Genomic DNA, 26,250 nt, shown 5'->3' on the forward strand with positions numbered 1-26,250 from the left:
TATACCCCACACGGCACCTGGCTGGTTTTTGCAGCCCCTTCCCCAAGCCATGCCGGTAGAGCTTGCGGTGCCGGTGGGAGAGGAGTGCTCTCCCTGGGGACACAGCCCTCAGGACCCAGGTCCTGCTGCCGTCCCTGTGTCCAGCTGGGCTCAGGTTGCGGGGGGGTGGCGTGGGGATTGCTATTGCTGTTCGTGGGACGGTGTGGGCACCCCATCACCTCTGTGTCCTCCCTTCTCCTTATGCGCACCAGGAGCTCAAGGTGCAGCCCTTGGTCGTACCAAGTAGGAATGTTTTCTTCACTTTGCAGACTTGCCAGGTTGGATTTGGTCTGGTTAGACCCATCTAATCTCTGAAGTATCTTAGAGGGTCGCATTCCTACGGCAGTAAGCTCTTGTGTTAGCTGTAGGGAAAACCTTGTTAGTAGATGAGGGATGGTACAGGGTCCATGGTGGATTGTGTCATCTGGACGATTAGGGTGGGATGGATCACGCCAGCCTACGTATTTCCTTGTACCTTACCAAGAATAAATGTTCTCTCTTAGGCTCATATTTACTGTTGAATGTTATTTGACAGGGCAAATATTTACCTGCAATAATACTGCAAATCTCTATCCTTCTCCCTGTGAATAATATTTCTCTGAATCAATGCTTGGCTGCAACTCCTGGATCCTTGTGGGTAATCACACTGAACATGACTCAGTGGAGAATTGGGGTCACTGAACGTTTGCCTTGCTGCCAAGGAGAATGGTTTCCCAGGTCCTTGGTCAAGTCACATCTTCTATGATCAATACCAACACACAGTGGAGAGACGGTGCCGGCTGGGTGTGGAGTGTTTTGTGAAGAAGGATTGTGCTTTCCCCCCCTTCCATGAGGGGAAAGGTAGGAGAAAACTAAAGGCTTAATTTGTAGACATGCTCAACACTTGTAGCTCCCTCCTGAATCACCTGCACGGCAAATTCATAGTGTCTTTTAAAACATGGCTGTGGTTATGGCTTTGGCTGAACCACAGCTGGTCCCTCGAGCGGCACTGCATTGCCATGTCTGGATGTCCCTGAGTCTCAGGTTAGGTGGACATGTGAAGCCACCCAGCCACCATGCAGTGGTGGGTGGCTGCATCCAAAACAGCCTCTTGGCTGTGGTTGTGGGGATGCTCCCCTGGGCTCAGGCCCATAGTTAGGTGGGGGGGGGGGCTTGTTACTGGCTGGCTGGTGGGACCTTGCCAGGGCCTGACTTTGTTTGCGGTTCAAGAGGAGGTACAGCAGAGAAGCAAAAGGTAAAGCAGCAGCAACATTGAGTGTGGTTTTGAGTCCGATGGCAGAGGGTGTGAAGGGTCACCATGCCCATCAGGCCACCCCACCGTGCAGAGGTGTGGGACACCCAGGGCATGTTGATAACCCACAGATGTGCTCCATGTCTGCAGCAGAGATGAGCCATTTGCCATTGACAGACCCGTGCTCAGAGCCACCTCCCACCCGAGAGCCTCCTCCTGGGCTGGGCTCTGTGTGCAAGGCAGAGAAATGTCTGGGCTCAGCTTACATCAGCTAGGAGAAATGGAAATCTGGCCCAATGCCTTGGATAGATCCGAGAGCTGGGAACGGGCATCTCCATTCCCATCCCTGCACGCCCCATCAGTCTCAGGTGCGCTGGGGATCAGGCGCAAACACATCCAGGGGTGTTGTAAAATCCTGGGTGGTGTGGCCTGGCTCTCTCAAAGCAGACAAGAAGGCTTCGTGGCTGAAGCTGTCACTCCCTGCTCTGCTGCCTGCTCCCAGGGCAGCCCCCTGAGCCAGCGCACGGCCAGCCTGCATGGCTGTAAGGCAGCTCTGGCTCCAGCGCCGTTTGCCTGACCTTCCCCAGCGCTGCCTGGTGCAGCCGGCTGATAAGAGGAGAAAAAAAGTGGGATTGTTCCTCTCCCACCCTGGAGCAGCAGCAGCAGCCTGTTCCTTTGTTGAGGGCATTTGCACTGTGTTACAGCGGTGGGGGATGCTTGCCGTGAACATGCTCAGCACCATTGCTTGCTCATTGCTGGATGCTGACAGTCTGGAGTGAGAGCTCCTCGCTTCTCTCCTTGAACCACAGTATCTTTCAGATGCAGCTTAAGAGCATGTAGAGAAGATGTCCACAATTTGATAAGCTTGTAATTCAGGTGCTTATGCAGCCATATAAAAGAAGATCCAGTTTTGCTGTTGTGACTCGGGTTTCCCATGCCTGGGCTGCTGGGAGACCGGCAGAGGGACCAGCTCATTCCCCTGTAAAGCTCTTGTTCTCCACCCACTGTCTTGATTTAGCTCCATGTGCATATGGGGGCACCCTTTAACTGCAGCTCCTGCCTCTGCACCCACAAACATGCACTGCAGAACCACTTGGGCCACGGCTGGTACAGCTTTACTCAGTGTGCACAGTGCTGTTGCTTAAGCATGCATACAAGAGGCAGGGACTTGTGTGTCCTCCCTCCTCGCCCTCAAATAGCTCTGCTCCCCCTGGTTGGCCAGGGCCATCCTGCAGGTCTCTGCAGTGTCACCCTCGGTTCTCCCTCATCCTGTCCCCAGGGACTTGCTCCTGCCTCCTCCTTAACCCTTTTCCAGCCCCACTGCTTCCCTGTCCACCCTCTCAGCCTCCTCCTGCTGCACAAGCTGTTGTGTCCTTCTCCGCTATCCTCCTGTGGGTCACCCGCAGCTCCTGGGCGTTTTGGGTGCCTCTTATCCATCTCTGTCTCCCTCTCTTGGAGAGCATAAGGGAGTAGTACGGGAAGCCTGGGAGATCTTGGCACATCGTTCCCATGGCAGGGAGCAGTGTTTCATGCTGGGGTGTCTCCAAGACCTGCTGGTGCTTTTGCGTTGTGCTTGTCGGGGCCACTGCAGCTCTGGCAAAGGGACCTTGCTGTGCAAGTCCCCCCTTGCTCTTGCAAGGGCATCAGCAGTCCTGACTTTCCTCTCAAGTGAATGCAAGTAGCCTGTCCCCAGCCCTGTGCTCGTGAGCTAGGAGGGAGCAGCCGGTAATGTGGTCACCTGTTCTGACTCCTCTTGGGCCTGGATGTGGCCCAACTGTCACCTTGCTGGGAACCAGAGCCTTTCTCCCCATTGCAGACCCTTCCATGTTTCCCCATGCTGAGGGCGCAGATCTTGGGAGCTGTGGCCCAGCAAGGCATGATGAAAGGGTGGCGGGGAAGCTGTGTGGCATGAGCAGAGCAAGATGGGTGCATCCCTTCATGTCCCCGCAGCACCTCCCCTCCACCCTCTGTCATCTGACTCTGAATCTGCTGGTGGACGGAGACAGTCCAGAGACCCCTGTTCAAACTTGGATTTCAAGAAGGAAAAATTGTTTTTAAATACGATTTTGCTGCTGTTAGTTGTCCCTTCTGCAATGCCATCCTGTGCGAGCATGGGGCATAGCCCTGGTGCTGTGCTCAGGGCAGTTTGGTCCATGCCTGGTGCCTGGTCTTGCAGCACAGCCCCTGTAACTGGAGCACAGAGAGATACACGGGGGTCTGAGGGCAAGGAGGGAGTCAGAGAAGAGGCACAGTCCCCTCTCTGGGGGTGCTTGGCTCCATCCTGCTGCTCCATCCGGCTGCAGGCAGAAGCAGAGCTTTGCCACTCCGGGCAGCACCCGTCTGCCCTGCAGCGCGAGCCGAGAGTGGCTTTGCAAGAAGAGGCTTGTTGTTTCAGCTGATTTCAGTGGTTTAATTTGAAGAGGAATAATGTGTAATCACAACAACTGTCATCTGCTTGACAGTGGAAAATCCTAGATCTTCCGTGCTTTTTTGTGTACTGTAATGGGCAGCCTTTTAGCAGAGCGAGCTTCTGTGCAATTGCGTTTGGAGTCCTGGCGGGATGAATGGGTTCAAACCAGCTCACTAATCTAATTTGTAATGTATCCTTATAACATATAATTGGCTGTTTAATTTAATTCAAATTAACATAAGAATAGGAAATATAATCTGCAGCGTAGCCCACATGGTGGTAGAAAGGAGTGTTGGGTGTTACTGGCAAAGGGGTTGAGATGACGGCTTTTGTGCACGCGGCGTGAGACCACCCTTCGTGGGGACGGAGGCGTCACCTCAGACGTGTCAGTAGGCACCGTGTGTGACAATAAATCACCCCCCTTTCCCGCCTTCCGAGTGTCTATCTGTCTCATCTCCCTTCCTTATCTTTCTAGCAATCTATTTAAAACATATATAGAATAAACACGGCTTGCTTTGGAAAATTGTTCGTAGCGATAGGGTGTAAAAGCTGGCAGGCACCGAGTCTGATTCTGTTGATTGGATATTGTCTAATCTGATTTTGATTGTGTACAGCTTTGATTGTAATTTTGATATGTCTGCACAATACTGTAGCTGTTCAGAAAGCTTTGTGATTTAAACAGGTCTTTTTTTCTCTTTCCCCCCCTGGGCTGAATAGAGGAGGCAGAAATGTGCGGGGCGCTGGGCTTTCGTGCTCCTCACAAAACCACCTCAAAGGCCTTCGGTGAGCTGCTCGGCAGCAACACAGGGAACTTGTAGTTTTGAAGAGAGCTTTAGGAAACTTTGAGTGGGTTTTACATAATTTAGTTAAGTACAGTAAAGCCACTTGCTTATATACCTGATACCAAAATAAACCAGTTGGAGGAACAAGTTTGCTGTGCAATGATTTATTTAAATCCCTTTTTGTAAAGCATGGAGTGAAATCCTCTTAAATAACTGGGAAAGAATCAGTGTACCTCAAAAAGCGTAGCCCAAATGGAAACCTAACTACTCGACGTCTTAAAGGGGATCGCTCTGTCTGCCGTTGTGCACATCCTCTCAGCCCCCTGCCTGCCCCGTGTAATGCCACTGCTAGACAGCGGCTGCCTGGAAAAGCAGCTGGGCTTGGGTTTGCCCCGAACAGTAACGGCTGGTACAGGGCTAGCTCAGCCCGGGCTCTGTCCTGTATTTCTCACGCACTCCTATTTACCCCCAGCCGGTGGGAATCTCAGGCGAACGTGAAGGCTGGGGTGGGATGTGCGCTGCCTGCTCTTCTCTCTGTCTCTCTTTGCAGCAGGATGAGGCGGGGTGAGAGGCAGGGGTTCAGCTTAGCAGAGGATGGGCTGCTTCCAGCCCCAGCTTTGGGGTGAGGCAGGAGTGACCCCCTGCTCCGACAGCCCCTGCTCCGACACCCGTCTCTCCCAGGCAGTGCTCCTGCTGCAAGCCCTTCCACTATCCAGATACCTCCTTGCTCCCCGTTGCCTCTCCCACTGGCTTCTGTATTCCACTTAAATATGGGGTTTATTTTATTTTATTAAGGGTTTTCTACCTGCAGTCTGGGGCAATGAAGAGCATGAATCCAAATGTGAGCTCTGGGGCAATGGATTAATAAAGCCTACAGTGCTTAACTGGTTTTGCACACATCTGGGGTTTTGCTCTTAAATCAAGTATTAAGTCAAAATCCAACCATGAAACTAGGTGATCGGGGAAATTTAGCTTAAAATCCATGTGTATAATACTATGGCTAATCAGAATTTCATATGCTGTAATAATATGTGAAACAGTAGATGTTTAGAATAAGCCTCCTCTGCCAGAGACTTATTATGTTCTGTGTTGATAATTAATAATTTTAGATAAATTCACACTTACATTATGAAGCAAATATGTTTTTGTCTGAAGTGAAAACGATAGCACAGGTGCAATAACATATTCTTTCTCTATATAAATTGGAACACTTAGAAGTAAACAAGCCACCAGAAAACATGGGAAGCACGAGGAGTACCAACATCTCTGTGTTTGTGGTCACCTCACGAGGCCGTTGGTAGGGAGGTGAGGGAACACTTGTCCGAAGGAAATTTGGATAAGGATATAAGGAAGGACAAATCTCCATATGTGGTAGATCATGCAGGCTTTCTTTAACGGATTTTTTAAAAAGCGATGGCTGTCTTTCCAACTCTCCCTCCCTGGTTGCAGCTTCTGTGCTGGAGTTTGTGAGGAATCAACAGGAATTTTGTTCCCACATACTAGTTATTTCTGCGGAGCTAATTCTCATAAAAACTCTTGAAAATACAAACTGTAGATACCATAAGAGCTAAGCTGGATGCCCAGAGAAAGACTTTTGACTTAAAAATGCTGCAGCAGGTTGGGAAATGGCCGTGCTCTTTCACGGCTGTGGGCTCTGCGAGCGTAGCTTGCCTGGCTGTGGTCCAGGCAGGGAGGATTCTGCTGAGGCTTTGGTGCACTAGAGATGCTCTGGTGGGATGCAGCATGGGAGAGGGGAGCACTGGGGGTGCCCAGGGCAGATCCAAGTTGTGCAAGGACCCCTGGTGTCCCTGACAGATGGTGTGTTGCTACCACACTCACTACCTGGCTCCCATCTAGTTACAGCCTGCTGGTGTCCAGGACTAGAGATGTCTTATTAAAGCAAAACCATTTTCCCTAGGATGTGCTTTTGTATTTCTTACACAAATAATTGTTTTTCTTTGCTGAAGCAACAAGGCAGTGATACATTGCAAAATGTCTTTTTCATGTTTTAGACGTATAACGGTCAGAATGAGAACAACGAAGACTATGAGATCCCTCCCATAACGCCTCCAAATCTCCCTGACCCTTCCCTCCTGCACTTGGTGGACCACGAAACTGGATATCACTCCCTGTGCCACAGCCTCCCTCCAAACAGCCTGATACCAGCGTACCCCTACCAGAACATGGACCTGCCGGCCATCATGGTCTCCAACATGTTGAGTCAGGATGGGCATCTTCTCTCCAGCCAGCTACCCACGGTCAGTGATTTTTCCCCTTTACTACCTTTCATTCAAGCTGCTCTGTATTTCGAGTTCTGAGTCAATTGAATGTCAAAGGATGTTACAACAAGTTGTTTGCGCTGGGGGTCGGGAAGATCTGGTGACAGCCCAGCCTCACTGCCCTGCTGCCTGCCAAGGTCAGGGTGCAGTGGCAGATGCCGCATGGCTGTGGTCGTGGTGGCAATTTTGTATTTCCAGTTTGGTGTCTTCCTGAGCTTTATTAACTACTCAAGAGTCGAGGGGAAAGTTGCTTTCCTCCGTGTACGTAACGTCATCACTGAACTGAGCAAAGTGCACGTGCTCCATCCCCCACGTGAAGGTGACCAGCTGAAGCCCCTGGTTCATAACCCCTACGCCCTGCATCCTTTATCCTGCTGGGAAAAACTCCCAGCCCATCGCTGCTGTGTCCTGCTGCCAGGGTGGCCCCAGCGGCATCAGCAGGAGCATCAGCGTGAAGGGAAAGCGTGTCCTGTTGATTTTGAGGGGAACAAGATCCCTCCTTGCACTTGCACACTCAAATTGCCTCTTGGCTCACGCCGTGGCAAGGAGATACCTTGTGAAGTTTCAAATGACTCTTCTGTAAGAATAAATAAGGCAGGGATAATGAAGTAAAGTGCAGCTCTGGGAAGAAACCTCAGGGCCAATTAGACCTTACGATGCTTCTGTATCAGCAGCACCGAGGAAAGGTTGCGACTTGATTTTGACAGTGGTATTGAATTAATACTGTTGTTGTTTAATAATGTTTTCCTCTTTAGCAGATTTAGCCCTATGGTTAGTTTTCTGCATTGTTTCTCTCAAAATCATTGATTTTCATGGGTACCGTTGGATGGCATCAATATCAAACAGAGTTAATTTTACTTAAATAGCATGCCTGCGAGTCTGCACTCCGCTAGCTGGAGAACATTTGGTGTTGATTGCTTGAATAGATAACGGTATGAAAGGTAGTGATATTTAAATATTTGAATGGGATATTATCTCTTAGTCTAGGAAAATCCCAAGGCTTTCTAAAGTCTTCATGCGTCTCCAAGTTTAATTGTTAGTGTGTTTAAGAAAAATATCATGTTCTGCCCATCAATATTGAACACAGGCATATTTCTGTGGAATTAAATATTACTTAGGCCTCTGTGTTAGCTTTTAGGTTCTTAGGTGATTAAAACATTCATTTTGGTGACAAAAAGAGTTAATTTCAGATGAAATATTTTCCCTTGGTTTAATTCAAAGCACAGCCCCTTTGCCTGACCCCTATTTTCATAACACGGTAATTTTATCCTGTGTTGATTGTCTCATCTTTGAGAGGTGATATTGCACTTATAAATCACTTTCTAAAATACCTAAAGAAACAAGAATAGTGGGATTTATTAAGCAGCTTCTGTACGTCTGAAATAATTTATTTTGGAGTAGTCCTTGGGAAATGTTCTCTTTCTTACTTTATGGTACTGTTTTACAAATGCAGCATGGTGACAATAAATCAGGACTGAGCCAGAGAAGATAAGAAGGGGGCTTAGTGGGCTGTAAACGTAGAATAGAGAGATTAAGATTTGTTTGCCCCTTACCACAAAAATAAAAAATCCAGTGAACCCTGAATTTTCCAGCCGATAGTGGATTGAAACTGTTTCGTTTCCAGCGGAAACCCGTGGAGCTGTAATACATCTTCAGAGGTCCCAGCAGCAGAGGAAGCAGATCAGGGAGCGAACTGCCTTGCAATTTTAGCTCCAAATTGTATCCTGCCTTACCCCCCGTTAAAGCCTTTTTTCCATGCCGTCAGACTTCTCCCACTGAAAGGTAACACCTTCTAGCCCCTCCCCACCCCCTTTTTTTTTTTTGGAAACCCAAATTGAGTCTCCCCTTACTCCACCTCCAGCCCATGACAGCCTCGTTCATCCCATAGGAACTCCCGTTAGCGGTAATGGGAGCAGCTCATGCAGGTAACACAATAAAATCCCGGAGTCAGAGCAGATTTTTAAACTCGGATGGTTAATACCTCGTGCCCAGCGCGCTGCAGCCCGCTCGGCGCTGGCCCCGTGATGCCAGCCTGCTCCAGGCATCGCTGCACCCTGCACCCAGCCACCTTCGGGTGGGAGTCTGCAGCAAGGAGCCTCCAGATCAGCAAAGGGGCTTGTTTGCTAACGCTTCCAAACAGAGAGGACGTGCCGCACGGGTAGTGACGGGAAGCCAGTCTGGGAGCGAGCCTCGCCTGAGCGCCGCGGAGGCGTGCGGGGGTTTTGTCTTTGTTCCAGGACCGACATCGCTCATGCAAATGCTGGAGCCGGGAGCCTGGCTCCTTGCTGCTGCTCTTCGCTGTAGTTCGGACCCGGTTTTGCATAGGCAGCTATTTCCTGCCTTGGCTGCCGTGTCTCTTGGTTTGAATACAGTGACAAATGACAAGCAATTCAAGGTAAAGTGTTTAGACATTGGTCAGACTTTTCCCTAAAAAAGTCTTTTTTTAAGACTTGGCATTTTTTTAAGGCATCATCGTGACAAAATCTCGAGCTGCTGAAAAGACGTGAGCTAGGAGTAGCACTGGGGATTCGTATTTTCCTCTGCAGTTCAGAAGTGAATAAGGAAAATACAGGTGCGGGTTGCTGTCCCCTTTGGCCTGTCTCTTGTCCTGGGATGTCCCAACACCATCCTTAGATTGAATTAAGCCTCCCAGTGCCTCTGCAAGGGAGGAGGCTGCTGCTCCCATTGTGCAGATGAATATCAAGTCAGAGTGAGTTTAAATCAGCGCAGAAATTCCCCATGGCAGGGTGAGAGCTGGAGAGGGAAGGTGGATTTTGGTGCAAGCTAGACCCTGGACCTGGCTCCAGCCCGTCCATGGGGTGTCAGGGGCTGGAGCCCCTTGTTCGAGCAAAGCAGCTGTACCCTGCTGGGGAAGAACCAAGGCCACCATCACCTCTGCCTTTCCTTATACCTTCAGCAGCAACAGCCAGAGCATCCTCCACGCCACCAACCTCCGCACACTTCACTCTGCCCCATGGACCAGTCTACATTTATGTAACACAGTTCTTCACTGCTGTTTCTGTCACTTTATCTCCTTTTTTTGTTTTACCACCACCAGTTTTTAGAAGTTAGGGAGTTTTCAGACACTGAAGGTAGGATGCAGGAACCTGATGGGGAGAGGAGCAGGGATGGATGGGCAAGAGTAGGCAAAGAGATGGCAGAGGAGGTGATGTTAGGGGGACCAGTGGAGCGGGGAGCAGGGAGGCTGGGGTGGAGGCAGGACTGGCTCGTTTGGGGAAGGCATGATATTTTTTGTGTTGGTGGCAAGAAACAAACAGGAAATTCTTAATACAGCGGATATTGTTTTCCTACTGTCCTCTCTTTTGCTATGGGAAAAGAGGAGGGAAAAAGGAGGAATGGCAAGATGGAAAGAAAATGGGAGAGATGTGATTGTCATTGAGAAATGGGAATGTTTAAGAGAAATTAATCAGAGAGGAAAAAAGATGTTTTCCTTGGAAAGAATATGACTTTGCTCACTGTGAACATCCCAGCAGTGTTACAGCGTGGATAAGTAGCTGCTGAACCCTCTGGGGATCCACAGGGAGACCTGCTGGGCTGGGACCGCAGCAGGGCTGGGACCAGGGGGCTGCGGGGATGTGGGGGAAAACAGGGGAGGGGGCAGGGAGACGTTGGGAATCGGGGCAGCGATTGCTGGCGAGGTGGGGTGCCCACTGGGTTAAGGAGCTGCTGTGAATAAATGAGATCTCAGAAGGGATTTGGCAGAACGTATTTGACAGAAACAAAGGGCGATCAAGGTCAGAGCCCAAGAATTTCTACGCAGTGCAAACATATTTCCATAAATATTAGATAGGAGCTGAGCAGGCTGGGGGTATCTCTGCTTATTGGGTAGGACAGAGCCTGGTGCTGGGGTGGTGGGAGCTGGGAGCCCCTGGCTGGGGGGACAGCACTGCCCCGAGCCCACCAGCACTGCAGGGAGCCCCGACACCATGTGCTGCTCCCAGCCTGGCCAAAGGACGTCGCCACGCTGGGGCACGCTGAAAAACCAGCCTGTTCTCCCATGGCGAGTGCTGTGGGGCTGCAGCCGCCCCGCTCCGCTCCTGCTCCGCCGTGCCCGGGTGAAATCAGGGCAGAGCTGCACCTGTTCCGTGGGGGAAGCATCAGTTCGGATGTGTGGCAGCTGTTACGAGCAAACATTGGGTTTATAGCAGGTATATCGAGTTTGATTGGAAAGGCTGGCAACTATCTCGGTGTCTGCATCTTCCTGGTGCTTCTGATGGTGAGAGACCTTTGTGACTGTTTTAGAGGCACTAACATTTCCTTGAGCCCAGTGCGGTAACTTGTTTCTTCTCACAGCAAGCTGGTGCAAGTGAAAAAAGGCTGTGGCCGCAGCCTGGAAATTCTTCGTTTCAGTTTGTTGGGTGGAAGCAGATGATCTGAAAAATATTAAAACCCTTCAGTGGAAAAAAGCACATTCATGGTGTACAAATACCAAATTCCAAGTTACTTGTGGAAGCCGTTCACGTAGAGGGTAATGGGTAAATGGGGGTGAACTGTGGCAGCAAGGATGAGAACAACCCTGAAATTCCTGGAAAGTCAGTTGGTTGACTTTGCAGCCTGAATAGCTGTTTCCCGATGCTTTGCTGTGGAACAGAGAGCAAACAGCTCAGCAGCATCCCACCTGCTTCCCGCGTGGGAGGTGGAACGGAAAGGTAGCCCTTTCCCAGAGCTGGGGCTCGCATGCCTGGCTGTGGGGGGACGTGATCCCGGTAGGCAACGCAGCTTGTGTGTTGTTGGTAAATATTTCCGATACATCAATATTCCAATCATCCTGAAGCACTGCCTGTTAAAAGAAGTTACTTGGGATAATCTATATCCCAATGCAATGTCCGTGCAGCAGCGCCCTTCAGAGCAAGTTCATGCTCCTTGGAAGAGCCTTAACAAATAAATAAATGAACAAGCAAGCAGGCAGGAGCCACGGCCGGGCACGGCTCAGCCGGCTCCGTCGGACCACAGGCTGCTGTGTGTCACCAGCAGCAGCAACTCAGCAGGGTCCCCTCTGTTCCAGCCCTGGATAAGATTGCTCTGGCAATTTTGTGTTGCGTGCTTTAGATTTTGACTAATTTGGCTTTCTGCTTATTAATGGTTCAGTATTTAAAAACTAAACTCCTGAACATGAGCCCTCGGTGGAAAATAGTAATAATACAACCATACATGAAGGGTTCTTTGTATTAAACAGAGCCCTGTTTGCAATTCCCTGCTAGTGTTTTTCTCAGAGGCAATAAATGAAAGAAATATGTCTTTTTAAATTTTATAAAACTCAGAAAAATGGTTTTAAACAGCTTTTCTTCACCTCCTATAATTATTTATTTTCAAACAGTCCTTCAGGGTAATGTTCCGTTTTCTTATTTCACACTCCTTTTTCTCATAAATGAACCATCACTTCAATAAATCATTATGAAAACAGAGACTAACACAAACCCTGAAAGGTTGAAAGATTTATGTAACACATTTATGTTTTCCATTTTCTCATTCTGGTACTCCACTGCTAAAGCTAAGCTAATAAAAGCTGCTATTAATATTTCTTGTTGCCTAGCAACCGCAGAGAGGGAGTAATAGCTTTAGCTAGAAAAATAGATGACCGATAAGGAAAAATTCAATTCTTTTATTATCTCAAGGGAAAATGGGCTTTTACTGGAACATTATGATGTACGAGTGTGAAGTTGAATACAAAGGATATTTTTTCAGTTGTTTTTCTATTTTTAATGAACGTTATTTTACCTTCACAAACTCGTTTAAGGCATTTGCCCCACCTACTTGCGAGCTTAATTTAGCAACACCCACACATGCTTCTGGCTTTAAGTATCTGTTGGCATTTTCATTTGAAAGCCCCCTTCCCTCCCTGCCTCCCCCCGAGCTTTATCGCTTCGTCATAAGATTTCACTCCAGGTTGGAACCTGGGAGACAAGATTCCCAATCAAAGAGAAAATTGTTCTTGTATGTGTTTAAAAACATGCTCTCTGGGAGGAAGGGGCACGTACGGATAGTTACTTTCTGAAGTTTTCACTGTCATGTTTGGGGAGAGCGGGGATGCTGCTGCTCCTGCCCGTGCTCTCAAAGCGACTGCTGAGGCTGGCGATGCAGGTGCAGAGCTGGTGCCTGCAGGCATGTGGGTTCCCATGGGAATATGGGTCCTCTTCTGTGGGAGAGGTTCTCCCAGAGCTTCCCGGTCATCCTGAGCACCGGTACAAGCTCCCTGCAGAGCAGCAGCCTCTCTGCTCACAGAGCTGATGCTGATGTGTCTGAGCGGTCCCTGCCAGGCGTCGCTGGGAGAGAACCGAGGTGCTGGGAGTCACACTCGGGTCCCCGCTCGGCGAGTGCTCAAGCAGCAGCAGAGCTTACAGGGGCTGTGCACTGGAAGAAGGAACCTGAGGGACCGAGCTCCTACCGGTACGCTTGTGTGGTCGGTCCTTGAGTTCACCCATGGGTATCCCAGTTCTGAGATACGAGAAAGTCAGGTGTCACAATACACTTTTCACACGAGTGAGCTCTTGTGATAGCTGAGAAGCAAAGCAGATGTGGATTTTGCTTGGTAATGCAAGATTTACTCACCAAACGAGGGAAAGGAGGACAAGGTGTCACCTCGACCTGCCGGGTCTGGGACGGGGTGACTTTCACCTGCCAGGGTGGGGATCTTGCATGGAAACCTGCCTTTGTTCCCAAAAACCCCTCAGAGCTGCTGTCCTGCAGAACTGCTCCTCAGCAGCTCAGCTGGGCACGAGGGGACGCTGCCAGGTCTCAGGTGACCCCCAGCGAGGTGACACCCCAGCCTTCATCCAGAGCAGCCTCTCCAGGGGCAGATGCAGTCCCAGCTCCCTTTTCCCACTGTCCATCCTCTATGGCTAATTAACAAATGAATTAACAAAGTAATTTGCTTTGCAATAACCCAAGTTGCTTTTTCCAGTGGTGTAAAACCCTGGTTTTGTGTCGTGCTGGGACGTCCCCTCCAGCATTCCCCCTGCCTGTGGCGGGCCGGTGCTGTGCAGGGAGGAGGTGAGGAGATGGGGAGCCGCGCTGCTGATGCCGGAGCTTGTTGCACTCATGGGGCAATGGCCAACAGGTTGTTGAGAAGTGCCTTTCCAAAAGGCAGGCAGATACCCAACCTGGGAAGGGGGACGCTGCTCCTGTTCGTGTCTTTGTGCATCTCCTCCTTGGTGCTTTCTGAAGTGGGGTTTCCCTTTGCAAACAGTCTCCTCCTAGCAGCCCGGATCCTCTGAGAAAAGAGGCTTGATTGCAGCCTTCAAACTTTGTGGAAGGATCTGGCTGGTGATCAGCACCTCTCAGGCCCAGTTTCCCTTTGGCATATCTCTACGGAGATGGGCTCCGAGACCTGCGATACACACAAAGCGCTTGGTCTTTCCTGGGACGTAGCAAAGGTCTTCCCAAGCTTTGCAGGCTTCTGCCAGCTGGTGCCGGGTTCTTGCCTGAGGGGATCCTGCCTCAATGTGACAAATCCCACCTGGGACCTCTCAAAGGCTGAGTCACGTGGGATTACTGCATCCTTTAGGAGGTCTCACCCTTGGGAGATTTTCTGTGATATCCACCTATAAGTTACTTTTGCTCTATATTATTGCATGACTATAATCATTATTATTGTTGTTGTTACTCTATATTATTGCATTGCTATTATTGTTGTTATTATCATTATTATTATGGTTACATGCTGTTACAATTGTGACGTCATGTATATTTTATATATATATATCTGGGCAAGAGCCACACCTGCTTGACATGGTGCAAAACCTACAGGGAGGAGATACCCCTACTTTGGAGAGCTTACTGCCTACAGAGGTGACAGAAAAATAATATAGAGGTGCAAAGCAATTGCCAGAGGTGCACAGGCGATCTGCTGCCTGTAAAACACAGTGTTCTCATGCCGCGTGCCCTGTTCATCACACCACGGTCTAGATTTCTTCTTCCCCTTCCATCCTCCTCCTTGCTGCAGCCACTGCTACATGCTCGCGTCCACCCTTTTCTTTCTGCCCCATAACAGGAGGATGTAGGAAAGCGCTAAAACATGCTCATAGCTACGGCACCATCCCATGCCTGGCTGTAGAAGTGTCTCTCTTGTCTGTGTCTCTTTTGGTTTTGTGCTGCAAACTGGCTCCTTATCTCCCCCTACTCATTGCTTGGCCAGAAAGACAGCAGGTCCCATCCCAAGGTGGTGGGGGTTCCATTAAGCAGCATCTCTGTGCCACATGGTCGTCCGGTTGTGTTGCACCTTTTAACTATTCCATAGAAATCCGTCCTCCTAATCTTTCCTTTCCTCTCCTTGAGCTGGTCACTATCTTTCTGATAAGCTGGTGCCTCCAGGGTAGTCGCACTAGTTAGAGTCGCCTTATCAGCAATAAAATAACCGTGCCATAATGGTGGGGAGGGTGCACGCGTTATCCCCAGAACATATGTCAAGTGAGACGGTCCCTCTTGTTTGCACTGTGCTGCGCGTTGCTGCCATTAAGCATTTGCGAAACAATTTGGTTTGCTTTTGTAGCAATTTAAAATACTACCAATTGCATTTAAGTCTGCATTTAAGCAAACTTCTTTGGAACAGTAATCAACACTATAAATACATGGTTTATGTAATGCCAATGAGGAGGCTCGTTGTGAACAGCATGTATGTATTAGTAGTGTAATTAAAATATCAATTACACCGTGTTGACAGTTTGCCAAATAAATGGGTTTTGTGCACAGTAAACTTAATCACTCCAAAGTCTACTCACAAGACCTGATGCAATCTCAGTGCCAAACTAGTACAACATAAAAACAGCATTTGCTAAAGCACGGCTCCAGTATTACTTTGCGTAATGGGGCTGCACTCCATAGCTGGTATCATGTTCTGAAAATTATCTTTTAATGTACAATTTGTATTGCTGAGAAATGTCACTTACTTTGCAGAATGTCTCACCAGCATAAAACCTAAGATTTATTCCTGTCATTTTTTGTCTCCTATGCCATGTTGATAATAAGAAGTCTACTTTATGTGTGTAATGCTTATGTCAGTTTTGAAATTTGGGGTTTCATAAAAGACAGTAGTATAAATAAAACATGATATAAATTAAAAGTATAGTGGAAAATAAAATCTGTGAATTATAGTAGCGGATAAGATGAATATGAAATGAAGGACGTTTTCAGAACAATATCAAACAACTGGAGTAAATATGTTGGAAGTACGGGGTGGATCTTTTTAAAGAACTGATTCTGATCTTAACATGCGTGTGTCTGTCGGATGCAGCCATGGGATGGATGCCTGTTACTCAGCTTAGGTTTAACCCTTTCGGTTTAGGTTGTGTACTTCTGCAGGATGACGTTTTTTCTCCTTAGCAAACCCACCTGAACAGTTCTTCTGGCTGAGGCTAAAAGTACATTTTGCCCACATCAAAAGAAAAAAAAACTGCAAATGAGAATGTGCTTTGAAAAAGTGAACCAGAGATTTGGAGAAGAATTTGTTTGGAGTCTGGTATGTGGCTCTGGGGAAAGAGTGCCCCAGCATGCCCCCCATCTCCTTGTCGGGGATTTGTCACCTTGGCCCCAGGAGCAGGGGGGGTGCATCTATATGGGCTTTCTCCAGCTGCTTGGCCTCTGGCGTTCTTGTGGGACCATCTCTGCCACTTTCTTACCTCTTGTCACAGTCTGTAAAAATGTAGGACATTATGCCAAAAGGTTGCAATTGAAAGGATAAAAAGATGGAACAGTCAGATAACAGCCAGAAAATGTTGAAATTACCCTTGCCCATGCAAATTTGTTTGGGGCATTGCAAAACATCTTGCCTTTAATTGCAGCATGAGATAAACTACATCACAGACTGTCTTTGCTTAAAGGTTGGTTGTCTTTGGCATGATGGTTTTACGTCTGGTTTGGACCTCAGAGACCCCAGCCCCTTTGGGAACAGTAAGAAAAGGTAATGCTACTGTGTTGCCAGGGTCTCTGCTAACCAAGACCTGTGCTTGGCCAGCAGCCTGGGCTCTGTGTATGTATCAAGACTGCAAAAAAGTTCATGCGAGAGCTGCAGTATCTTGCTGCTTCCATCACCTCCCACTGAATGCGCTCAGCTCTCTTGCAGCTCATCACCCAGATGAGCTTCCACCCTCCCCAAAATGCTGTCTTTGTGCCTTATTTTGTGCACATGAGTCAGTGGTGCAGGTTATCTGAGGTCTTACTTTTGTTTGGGTCACACACAGGAAAATACAATCATTTCCAGGCAGCAATAATCCCCAAGGTGCGTGTCTGCATCTTCTCTTTCATCCTGCTCACTGCCTGTCACTTCTGCCGGCACAGGGCTGTGAAACAAAGCTGAGCTTTCATTGACACCTGCCTGGACTGGCAGTAATGGTCTGATGTGGGGAAGGCGGTTTTGCCAAATAGATGGAGCTCCTTCCATCCCACTGGGCGCTTGCACCCTGTATTCACCTCGTTTGCTGCCCTTTCTCTCTTGTGCTACCCTCCCGTCTTTGCAGTGTGTGCTTGTTTCCTTGGGAATAACGAGGAGATGTGGCTGTGGGTCTGTGCCATGTGGAAGAGCCTCTGGAAGACAAATGAAGGTTTCTAATTTGTGTCATAACCTCTGCCACACCTTCAAGTCTTCATGCTCCCATGTGTTTACACCCCACGTTGTAATACAACAGAAAGTCTTCTTTGAAGTGCTTCAAGCAGCTGTAAATAGAATAATTTTTTGCCAGTTTTAACCAGCAGCGCCTCTGATGCAGGAAAAACTGTGTGCTGTCAATTATCCCACTAAAGTAGCATATCTGGCAACTCTTTGCCATCCATCTTGCACGTTTTGATCAATGTTGCAGCCCATCTTTAATTGCCCTTATCCCTTAGATCAATCATATTTATCTCTTCGCTGTCATTTGCCTCCTCTTTGCATGTTACCAGGTTGCATTAACCTGCTCCAGCAATTACTCATCGCCCCACATTTTCCTTGCCGACAAGGAGAGTCTGTGCAACTTTGAGGCTTGTTTCCAATCAACACACACGCTGCGTTCCATGGCTTGCTTTCGGTTGCCTTTCCAGAAGTTTCCTGCCCAAATGGCCCGGTGGTGGCTGGTTTTGGAGGCAGAGGCAGTCCGACCCCGCAGCTCGGTTGCAGCCAGCACACGCCCGGGGCGGGAGAGCACAAAAGGATGGAAATTTCCATGGCTTTTGTTTCAGCTGTAGAAGTTATGATGACTATTCGCTGCTGTAGGTGTGTGCACGTTGAGTAAGTCTTTTTTTATTATTTAAATGGGAGCCGTTTTTGGAGGCAAATAACAGAAAGCGCTTACAATAAAAATAATAGGCTGTAAGAGGCTTTGTTATGCAATGAGGAGATCAAAGAGCTACGTCAGCCATTCGGCTGATCACTCAGAGCGAAGGGAGAAACCGTTTCTAATTGGTAGGTAAGATTTCCTGGGCTGGTAAATATAAATGGTAATCCTGGTCTTTTTAGGGGAGATTTCTCCTGCCCGTGGACTCAGTGGGGTTTGCTGTTAGTGTGAATGACAGCGGAGAGCAGGAGAGAATATAAACATGGATCTGGAGTCAGGTTGCCCTTTCTTCACCAAATACCCCAAATCTCTTCCTGCATTTCTCTGGTGGGGTGGGGGTGGGTCTGGTAGGTCCAGCTGCCAAATTCAGACCCCCGCAGAAGAGCAGAAGTGTTGACCCTGTGAAGCACACCCTGCAACACGCAGCGCCCAGCAGCCCTCCCTTCTGCCCTGGTGGCACGGGCTGCCACGCGTTACATCCCCAGAGCCCAGGAAAACCAAAGTTACCATTTAAATGAAGAATGCTGCTTGAGTCCTGCCTCTGTGAAGAGGTGTGGGATGCAATGTCAGGAGAAATCATAATGATTGCTACAGATGCAGCTTGTCACAGAAAGAGAAAAATGTTTCTGTATCTGATGCATGGCAGCGAGCCAGTTGGTAATGCTATATGTCCAAGTGTTTCACTTCGCCTCTGCTGGCTGGAAAGCATTCCTTAATGCTCTGCATGGCTGTTATATTTGTCTCCCAGCTCTGCAGAATCCCATTAGGAACCTTCCGTTTACACCATAGAAATTGTTTGGTCTCTCTGAACTGCCACGCAAGGCAGGGAGAAGTGTATTGCTGCAATTCTTCAACATCCGTAGAAATTGCCAGCGTTATACTTCTCACTTACCTCTCTTGCAGTGGGCATTTCTCATTACAGATCAAGATGTCCTGTAACTGCAGGAGGCAGCTGTTAGACAGCGTGGTGCTGTTGGGGGGAGCAGGATCTGCTCCCTTCCCCTCCAGGCACCAGCAGCGCAGCACCTGGGGCAGGCAGGCAAGACCCATGCCCGTGATGATTTGTGGGGATCTCTCAAGGTTTTTTTTGGTTGCCCTGGATGCTGTGTTGTTTATGCTTTGTTATTAACAATGCTGGATGTAGGCAGTGAGGAGTAAAATTTGAGGGTGACACAAAGAAATTGGACGTATTTGGGACAGGAAAAAGAGAATTCAGGAAGATTTAAACATAAGAGGGAAATGGACTGCAGGATCAATATGGCAGTTTGTTCAGCGTGGATACATGTTGAATTAATGCACGTGGAGGAGAAAAATATTCACAATTCATAAAGCTTGCAGTGCTCTGAATTAACTGCCAGAAAGCACATGGGTTGCTCCCAAAAAAACCCTGTGCAGGGACAAGGGCAGGAGAAATTCGTGGCAGAGGTTTGGAGATTTGTGTCCTGTGTACTGTACTGGTCAGCCTGTCTCAGGCAAGGAGAAGGGAAAAAAAAGAGGCTCAAAGAACAGAAACAGAAATTATCATGGGCCTGAAAGCTCTTTACAGTGGCAGATACTATGTTTAAGAAGGAGGTGAATAAAATAATTGAAATTATAACAGTGCATAGAACAAATGAGAGAACAGCTAGATCAGGAGTGTTCCTTAACAGGAACACTTCATGGGAACTGAGATTTGGAAGTTCAGGGCGATAAAAGGGAATACTTTTTTCCACACAGGCCAAGATAAACTCTGTGACTCACTGAGAGTGAGGGTGAAAGTAAAAACACCAAAAAGATATTTTTAAAATGTTTATGGATGCACCAAAAACATGGGGAGTTGCTGCAGTAGATGTTAAAATGGATGATGGTGGAGAGGAGGAGGCAGTTCTTGCATGTAATAAATCCAAAGCTGATTTCTAACTGGCGTTAATCTGAAGCTGGGGAGCACCAGGTCCCATCTCATCTGTGTCGTGTCTCATTCAGGGGAAGGCAGAATTGGGCCGTGTCTGCTTTGGGCTCCTGGTGTTTACACCCACTGATGTCACCATAGACCTTTGTTAAAAAACAGTGGCTGAAGCAATCCTGACCCTGCTGCCCTTGCTACATGGCATCGTGAGCCGGACCTGGGTAGTTTCCCTCTGCATCCAAAGCCTGGATCCTCCTTACCTTGTCAGGGTAAGGATGGAGATCTGGGCACGTTCCCAAATTCAACCTCATGGCATTAATAACTCCTTATTACTTGAAACATTTGTGATTTATCTCATCAACATAATTTTCTCTAAGGCAAAGAGAACGTCCCATTGCTCTTTTCCAGTTCGTACCGACGCCAGCCCGCTGGGATAGAGCAGCCTTTGCAAGCCATGTCTTTGAAAGTGCATTTTTTGTGTTCACCTGGTTTGCATGCGCAGAAATGGTCTCTGAAAGAGCAGAGCTCCAGTTGCTAATGCAGCGAAGGTTTCATGTTCTTAGTGCCAAACACCCATCTGCTGTTGCCAATCCACCTGCTTTATCGCAGAAGGTTTCTGCCCACTGCTGGAGACAACCCTGCACACAGCTCCAACTTTCTCACTGGTTGGGCTTTTTCATGGTCCATTTCCAGTTCTATATCAGTTTTCTCTGTCAGTCCTAGAGACTCTCTGATTATTTCAGCCTGTGTTTTTTAGCAACAGTCTACAGACAGTTGGCCATCTGGTTAGCTTTAATCTGAAGGAGGAGGCGGCATGCTTACCTGCAGGAAAATCACTTCCCTTTCAAGACAAGTCCTGTTCACTTTCATGTTCATGTTGAGCCGAACTGAGAACATCCAGTTCTGGCAAGAGAGGAAAAGACGTGAAAATGGGATAGCTTTTCCCAGCTGTCCCCCACAAAACCCAAAGCTGATATCAGCAACTGAAGTTGAATTTTTGCTTCGATTTCCATGTCTTGGCAGGCGTGATGAGGTGGAAAGTACCTGCCTTCTCGCACAGCATGATGAGGCAGGACACTGCTCAGCCTCCACAGCCAGCTGGCTTCGGTTTGGTTGGAAGTATTGGCTAAGTTCTCTCTTTTGGGAAATCTAATTAAAAAATTCCTTTTTAAGCTTACATTTCATGATAGGATTTGTGGGTACCACAGCCTAGCTCCCCTTGCAACTGTCCCATAAGAACACAATTTTCTAATAACAAATCTGAGGCTACAATCTGGCCTCTCTGAGGAACGTAGGTCTGAAGGTCTGTGGGAAATGCCCAGAAGTGAAGCCCACCGTGGAGCTCAGAGATGATCTGGTCACTGAGCAGGTATTTGCTGGAGACAAAATTGTCTTCGTGGCTCTGGAAGTGACTGCAGGGCTCTCGCTGGGGGGTCTTACCACCAGGCAGCTCTAACTGAAGAAGCAGTTTTATTTTAATGCATCCATGCTGCAGATGGAAGGCCAGAAGGATCTGCACTTATGGGTCCTTTTATTGCCTCCATCCTCTCTGAGAGCACCCAGCACTTTTTGCTCTGCTTTGTCCTCCTGGGGGGGTCATTGCTTCTTCAGCAGCTGCCCATTGCTGGCAGAACTTCAGCCCTGCTGTGGTGGCCGGTAGATGCGCCCTACAGCATCTATGGAGCGTCTAAGCAAGAGTTGCCCAAAGATTTACATCCAAACAGTCAATGCCAAGACAGAAAGAAAAAGGGTTTTTAATCCTTCCATAAAAGCAAATACTGAACCAGGGGAGTCCTGGTAGTGCTAGGGACCCATACAAAATGTGTCAGGGCATTTGCAAGGCAGATTAGAGATCCCTGTCTCACCCAGGGTACGGCTGATTTTGAACATTCTTCTTTTATAATTCAGCATCTGTGGCTCTGCCATGCTGTTTTACAAGGCAGAAATACAATTCCTGAAGGGATGGAAGCCGAGGTTCAGCACCAAGTAGTATGCCCTGATGAAGGTATTGTACTAATGCCAAGTGGAAGAGCAATACTGCTGCTGATTTATGGGATGTGAGCATGTGTGGCTAAGCAGCGTGGGTCTGTAAACGTTTCCTCTGCTAGCCCAGTGGATATTCGTTTTGCTGTAAAGATTTGTTAACAGTAAGCTGGTTGTGGAAGGGACTCTCCTGTGCAATAGCACAGCGCCCAGCAAGCAGGACTTCTAAAAGTAGTTTTTCTCTGGCTTCTCACAGCCACAGAGCATTGATGAAATGTGACCTGACAGAGCTTCCCTGATGTACATTTTCAAAGAATTTGTGGGGAAAACCCCTGAATCTGCTAGGATCACACAGAGCTGCATTTGCAAGCTCCTTGCATGAGTGTGTATGTGCATGTCTGTACACATGACTGCTGTGCAATAACTTCAGGTCTGCACAGGAAAACTTTTGTCTGTGGCAGTCCTGCCTTTTTATTTTATGCTTTGGGTCTTACGCCTCAAAAATCCAGGACTCAATTGAGGGCCTGCTGAAAATTTTGATTTCCTGATCCATAATGGTTGATTGGAGCTGGAATTCTCCTGAGTGACAGTTTGCTTCATTCCCTTTTGCTTTGCTTTCTCACTGAAGTAGAAAAGTCATATACAGTACAATGAATTTAGTGCAGTCAGCAACAATTCAGCCATGCTGATTTATTTGAGCCATTCACCGAGAAGTACCGCACTTCTCTGGAAGTGCTAGTGGCCGTGAATTTCATGTTGATTTTTACTGTTGCCCGTGAATGGTCAAAGGTTTTAGTTATTACAAGCAGACTTTTTGCTGTCGTGTCCCCTGGGTGATGCTGAACTCTGTTATTCAGCTGTCCTTGGAGGTCGCGTGCGTGGAAGTGGAGCTAGCTCTCCAGCCAGGAGGAGCTGGGAGTGGGGTTCTTGCAATAATTTTAAACCATGTTCCATTGTATTTACATTTTTGCAGTGTTTGTGGTGTGTGTGGGAAGTTGGCCATATGATTACAATAAATAGGTGTGAGGAAGCGGCCAGTAACAATTTTAACACCCAATCAATCACTTGGCACACTCTTGATGCCGTGTACATCATGAATAATAACTGGACTTCAGTTATAGCTGACATTGAGGGTTCGCTGGGGAAAAATTAGATGAATGACTACAATTATGGCTGTAGCAAGATGGCTCCTTTGTAGTACATAATCTACAGTAATTTAAAAACCATGGATCATTAAAATCAATACATATTACAACCAGACCTCAGGAGCTTGATTCTCCCTTACACAAAGACCTGTCGGTCTTGTCAAGAGCTGAGAGCCAAAGTTATGGAAAACGTCATTACCTCAAGGAATGCTGGGTTTACTGTTTCCTCCAAGGAACCTTTTCCTAGGTCATTTCTTCCCTGTATGTATCACTGCAACATCTGAACAGCCTAACGTGGGCCAGACTGAAGGCACCTGATCATAGTACAAAGGTGACTTCTTCAAAACGCAGAAGACTAAGAACATGGAGACAGGAAAAGAAGGAGAAGTCCCCTGCCCCGAGGGAGATTGGGCCAGAGGCGCTGGGTACAGACAGTGCCCTTCTTGCTGGAGGGTCTGACGGTTTTGAAAAGTCTTTAAGAGACGGCAGCTTACAGAGTCCTTAGAAAAAAAGGTTTTGCAGCCAAAGCCAAGAATGAGAGTGCCAAGTCCAGGGCACTGGCAGGGTTGAGTCAGGAGTATAAAAAATAATAGGCTTTGAGCCTGGCCATTTTGTTAAAAGCATTGCAAAGGTTGAAAATGCCCACATTAATAAACCAGCTTTGTGGAGTGATACCCAGAGTGGGAGTCACTTATCAGGCCTCAATTGGTGACACGGGTTTCTTTGAGAGCGAAGAGGCTCTTCTGGAGTGTGATTCATTGGACCTGCCTCAGATACCTGCCCTGGGATGAGGCGCACGTCTCCGCAGGGGTTCAAGGAGGGCTGGACACCCAGCTCGGACACATCAGTTCACATTCCGGTGCCTGTGTTTGCGCAGATGTTAATTTTTCCAGCTATTCAGCAGAAAGGAGCAGTTGCATGTTGAAAGTGAAGGTTAATGAAAAAATTCACGTTCTGTCTTTGTAACACACTGAAGAGACATGAATAGACATGAAGATGACAAGGAGCAGCTAAAGTTAGGAGTGAGATGCTGTTGTGGGTAACCAGTCTTGGTCCCAGGTGGGCAGGCACTGACGGCGCGGGATGAGCAGAGGCGGACGCAGGAGGGAAGGGGCTGGGGGAGCAGGGGGGAGCTGTGGTTGGCAGCCTCTGCACCCGGTATGTGAGAAAGGAGAGGGCGGCATTCCTGCTGGTGTCGCAGGACGGGGTTCAGGCTGAACAGTGTAAAGTGGCAGTTTCCAGTTTGTGTGACTGCAGACTGGGGGGCTGGGTGAGCCATGGCACAGTTGGTAGGAACTCAGCGAACTCCCCCCCTTCCCAGAGAGGCAGAATGGGCCCTGGATCTGGGAGCATAAAGGAAAGCGTGTCTGAATCATGCATTGACATCACCAGGAGTGCTGCAGCTCTCCGACTCACGTCAGAGCGGAATTGATATGGTTACAGGAGACTGTGTGGCTTTTAGTATTCTGGGAGAGCTGCTACAGTGGCAGAGAAAATTATTCATGCATCAGAAAAAAGAAAGGCATTAGCAGTACAAAGTGTCATGATTGTCTCTGTTCTACCGCAAGGTTGAAACGAGATGCCAGCTGTGGTACATGAGAAACAGCTTGAAGAAACACCAACAAAAATGCACTGATTATTCTTGAAAGACCCTTGCAATTCAAGCCAAGGTATCACTTACTAATTTATGGGGAAGTACAACAGGTGCACAGCCCTCGGCTGACTCACAGGTGGCTCAGCTGGAACAAGAGGCATCGCAGCAGCAGCACGTCCCAGTCATATGCTGTATGTCAGTGGAAATAAAGGTTGAGGTGAACGGAGGAGCTGACAATGACAAAGCCATAATTAAGAGATGACAAACCAGCTTTTTGTGCTAGGGAGGGGGGAGTGGGAAAAAGGAATACAAAGTTCACAGAGGAGGCAGTGGTTCCTGCCGTGGGCACAGGGGGGTGGAGGAGGGAATAATCTTCCCTGTGAGGAATCAAATTCAGGTAACAACAAGCAAATGCTACGCTGAATGTTGAGTCCTGTGGTGGAAGCATATCATTAAAAAAGAAGCAGATATAAAATTACCCTAATGCCTAAAATCATTTACCGGAATCTTTTCAGTGTTGAGTGTTAGGTTTGACAAGGTGAGTGCTGCCAGTGAAACCATGGGTGGTTGGCAGTAGTCCACCATCTCCACTGGTAGAAAAAAGTACAAATGTATATAAGGTACTTGTAGATGCCTGCTGGAGGTACTGTGAATGCCTTCCAGGGTTATGAAAATCTAAATAGATTGCTATAGAAGCAGATACCGAAGTTACTTTCCTTGAAACTGGGTCTAAAATCCTTCGAATGACCCCAAGCCAACTGAAATGTGTGGAAACAGTAATAGCTTTATAATAAAGTTATTTCATTAAGCTTCTGCATTTTTGAAGTTGTTCACTTAGTTGATCCATCTGTAATTTGTGTTTAAACACTTTGTGAATATTCATTAACTTCACCACTCCTCCTCACTGAGGAACATCCCTCTTGGTACCCAGGAGGAGACAGGGGTCAAGGCACTTACTGGGGACATCTCAGAAGTGAGCTGCAAGCCGATGGGGGACCTCAGCCCAGCTCTCCCCACTGTGTTACACTCACCTCGGGGCATGAGAGCCTCAGGGCAGCTCGTGGTCACACCAGCAATCAGCAAAATCTCCTGCTGGGATAAACTGCTTGGCCTTTGGTCTTTTCGTTCATCCACTTGCTAATAAGATTACCCCATGCAACAGAGGGACAGTGATATTCTCCCCTGAGTGAGCAAGAGGGCTGTCGTGTACATGAGAATGTGCTGGCCAGGTGTTTGCTCAAAAAAAAAAAAAACAAAACAAAACCAAAAACCTTATTTCTCTGGAAACAAAGCAATGATTGCAAAAGCTGATCTCTTTCACCCAGCAATGCCGATCTGTGCAGGTGGAAGTCAGCGCACACAGGGTGCATTTGGGTACTGGGGATTTCCCTGAGTCTTACCGCATTGCTGGGAATACTTGGCAGCTCTGCATGATGCTGAATCTCTGATACCTTCGGTCTCACATCACCAACCCTGTTTGCAAGGATGGCAGTTGCGGGGAAAATACTTTAATTTCTAAACTAAACCAATTATGTGGTGCTGCTGAAAAGCCGCAGATGCAGAGTCCTACAATGTTGTTTTTACAGTCTCTTGTCAGCGCAGGACCTTGCTTTTAAGCGAAAAAGTTCAGTCTTAAAA

At 48.0% G+C, this 26,250-nt stretch overlaps 1 protein-coding gene across 3 annotated transcripts in view; it reads left to right on the forward strand.

Annotated features, from left to right (window-relative positions):
• TOX2 (TOX high mobility group box family member 2) overlaps positions 1-26,250 on the forward strand; it is a 150,584-nt gene that overhangs the window by 82,038 nt on the left and 42,296 nt on the right. For all 3 annotated transcript variants that reach the window (XM_040609058.1, XM_040609057.1, XM_040609056.1), the window contains exon 3: positions 6,475-6,720. In XM_040609058.1, coding sequence (XP_040464992.1) covers positions 6,475-6,720 — 246 coding nt within the window. The remainder of the gene's footprint in view (positions 1-6,474; positions 6,721-26,250) is intronic.

The sequence above is a fragment of the Falco naumanni genome, chromosome 10, assembly GCF_017639655.2.
Source record: "Falco naumanni isolate bFalNau1 chromosome 10, bFalNau1.pat, whole genome shotgun sequence".
Lineage (NCBI taxonomy): Eukaryota > Metazoa > Chordata > Aves > Falconiformes > Falconidae > Falco > Falco naumanni.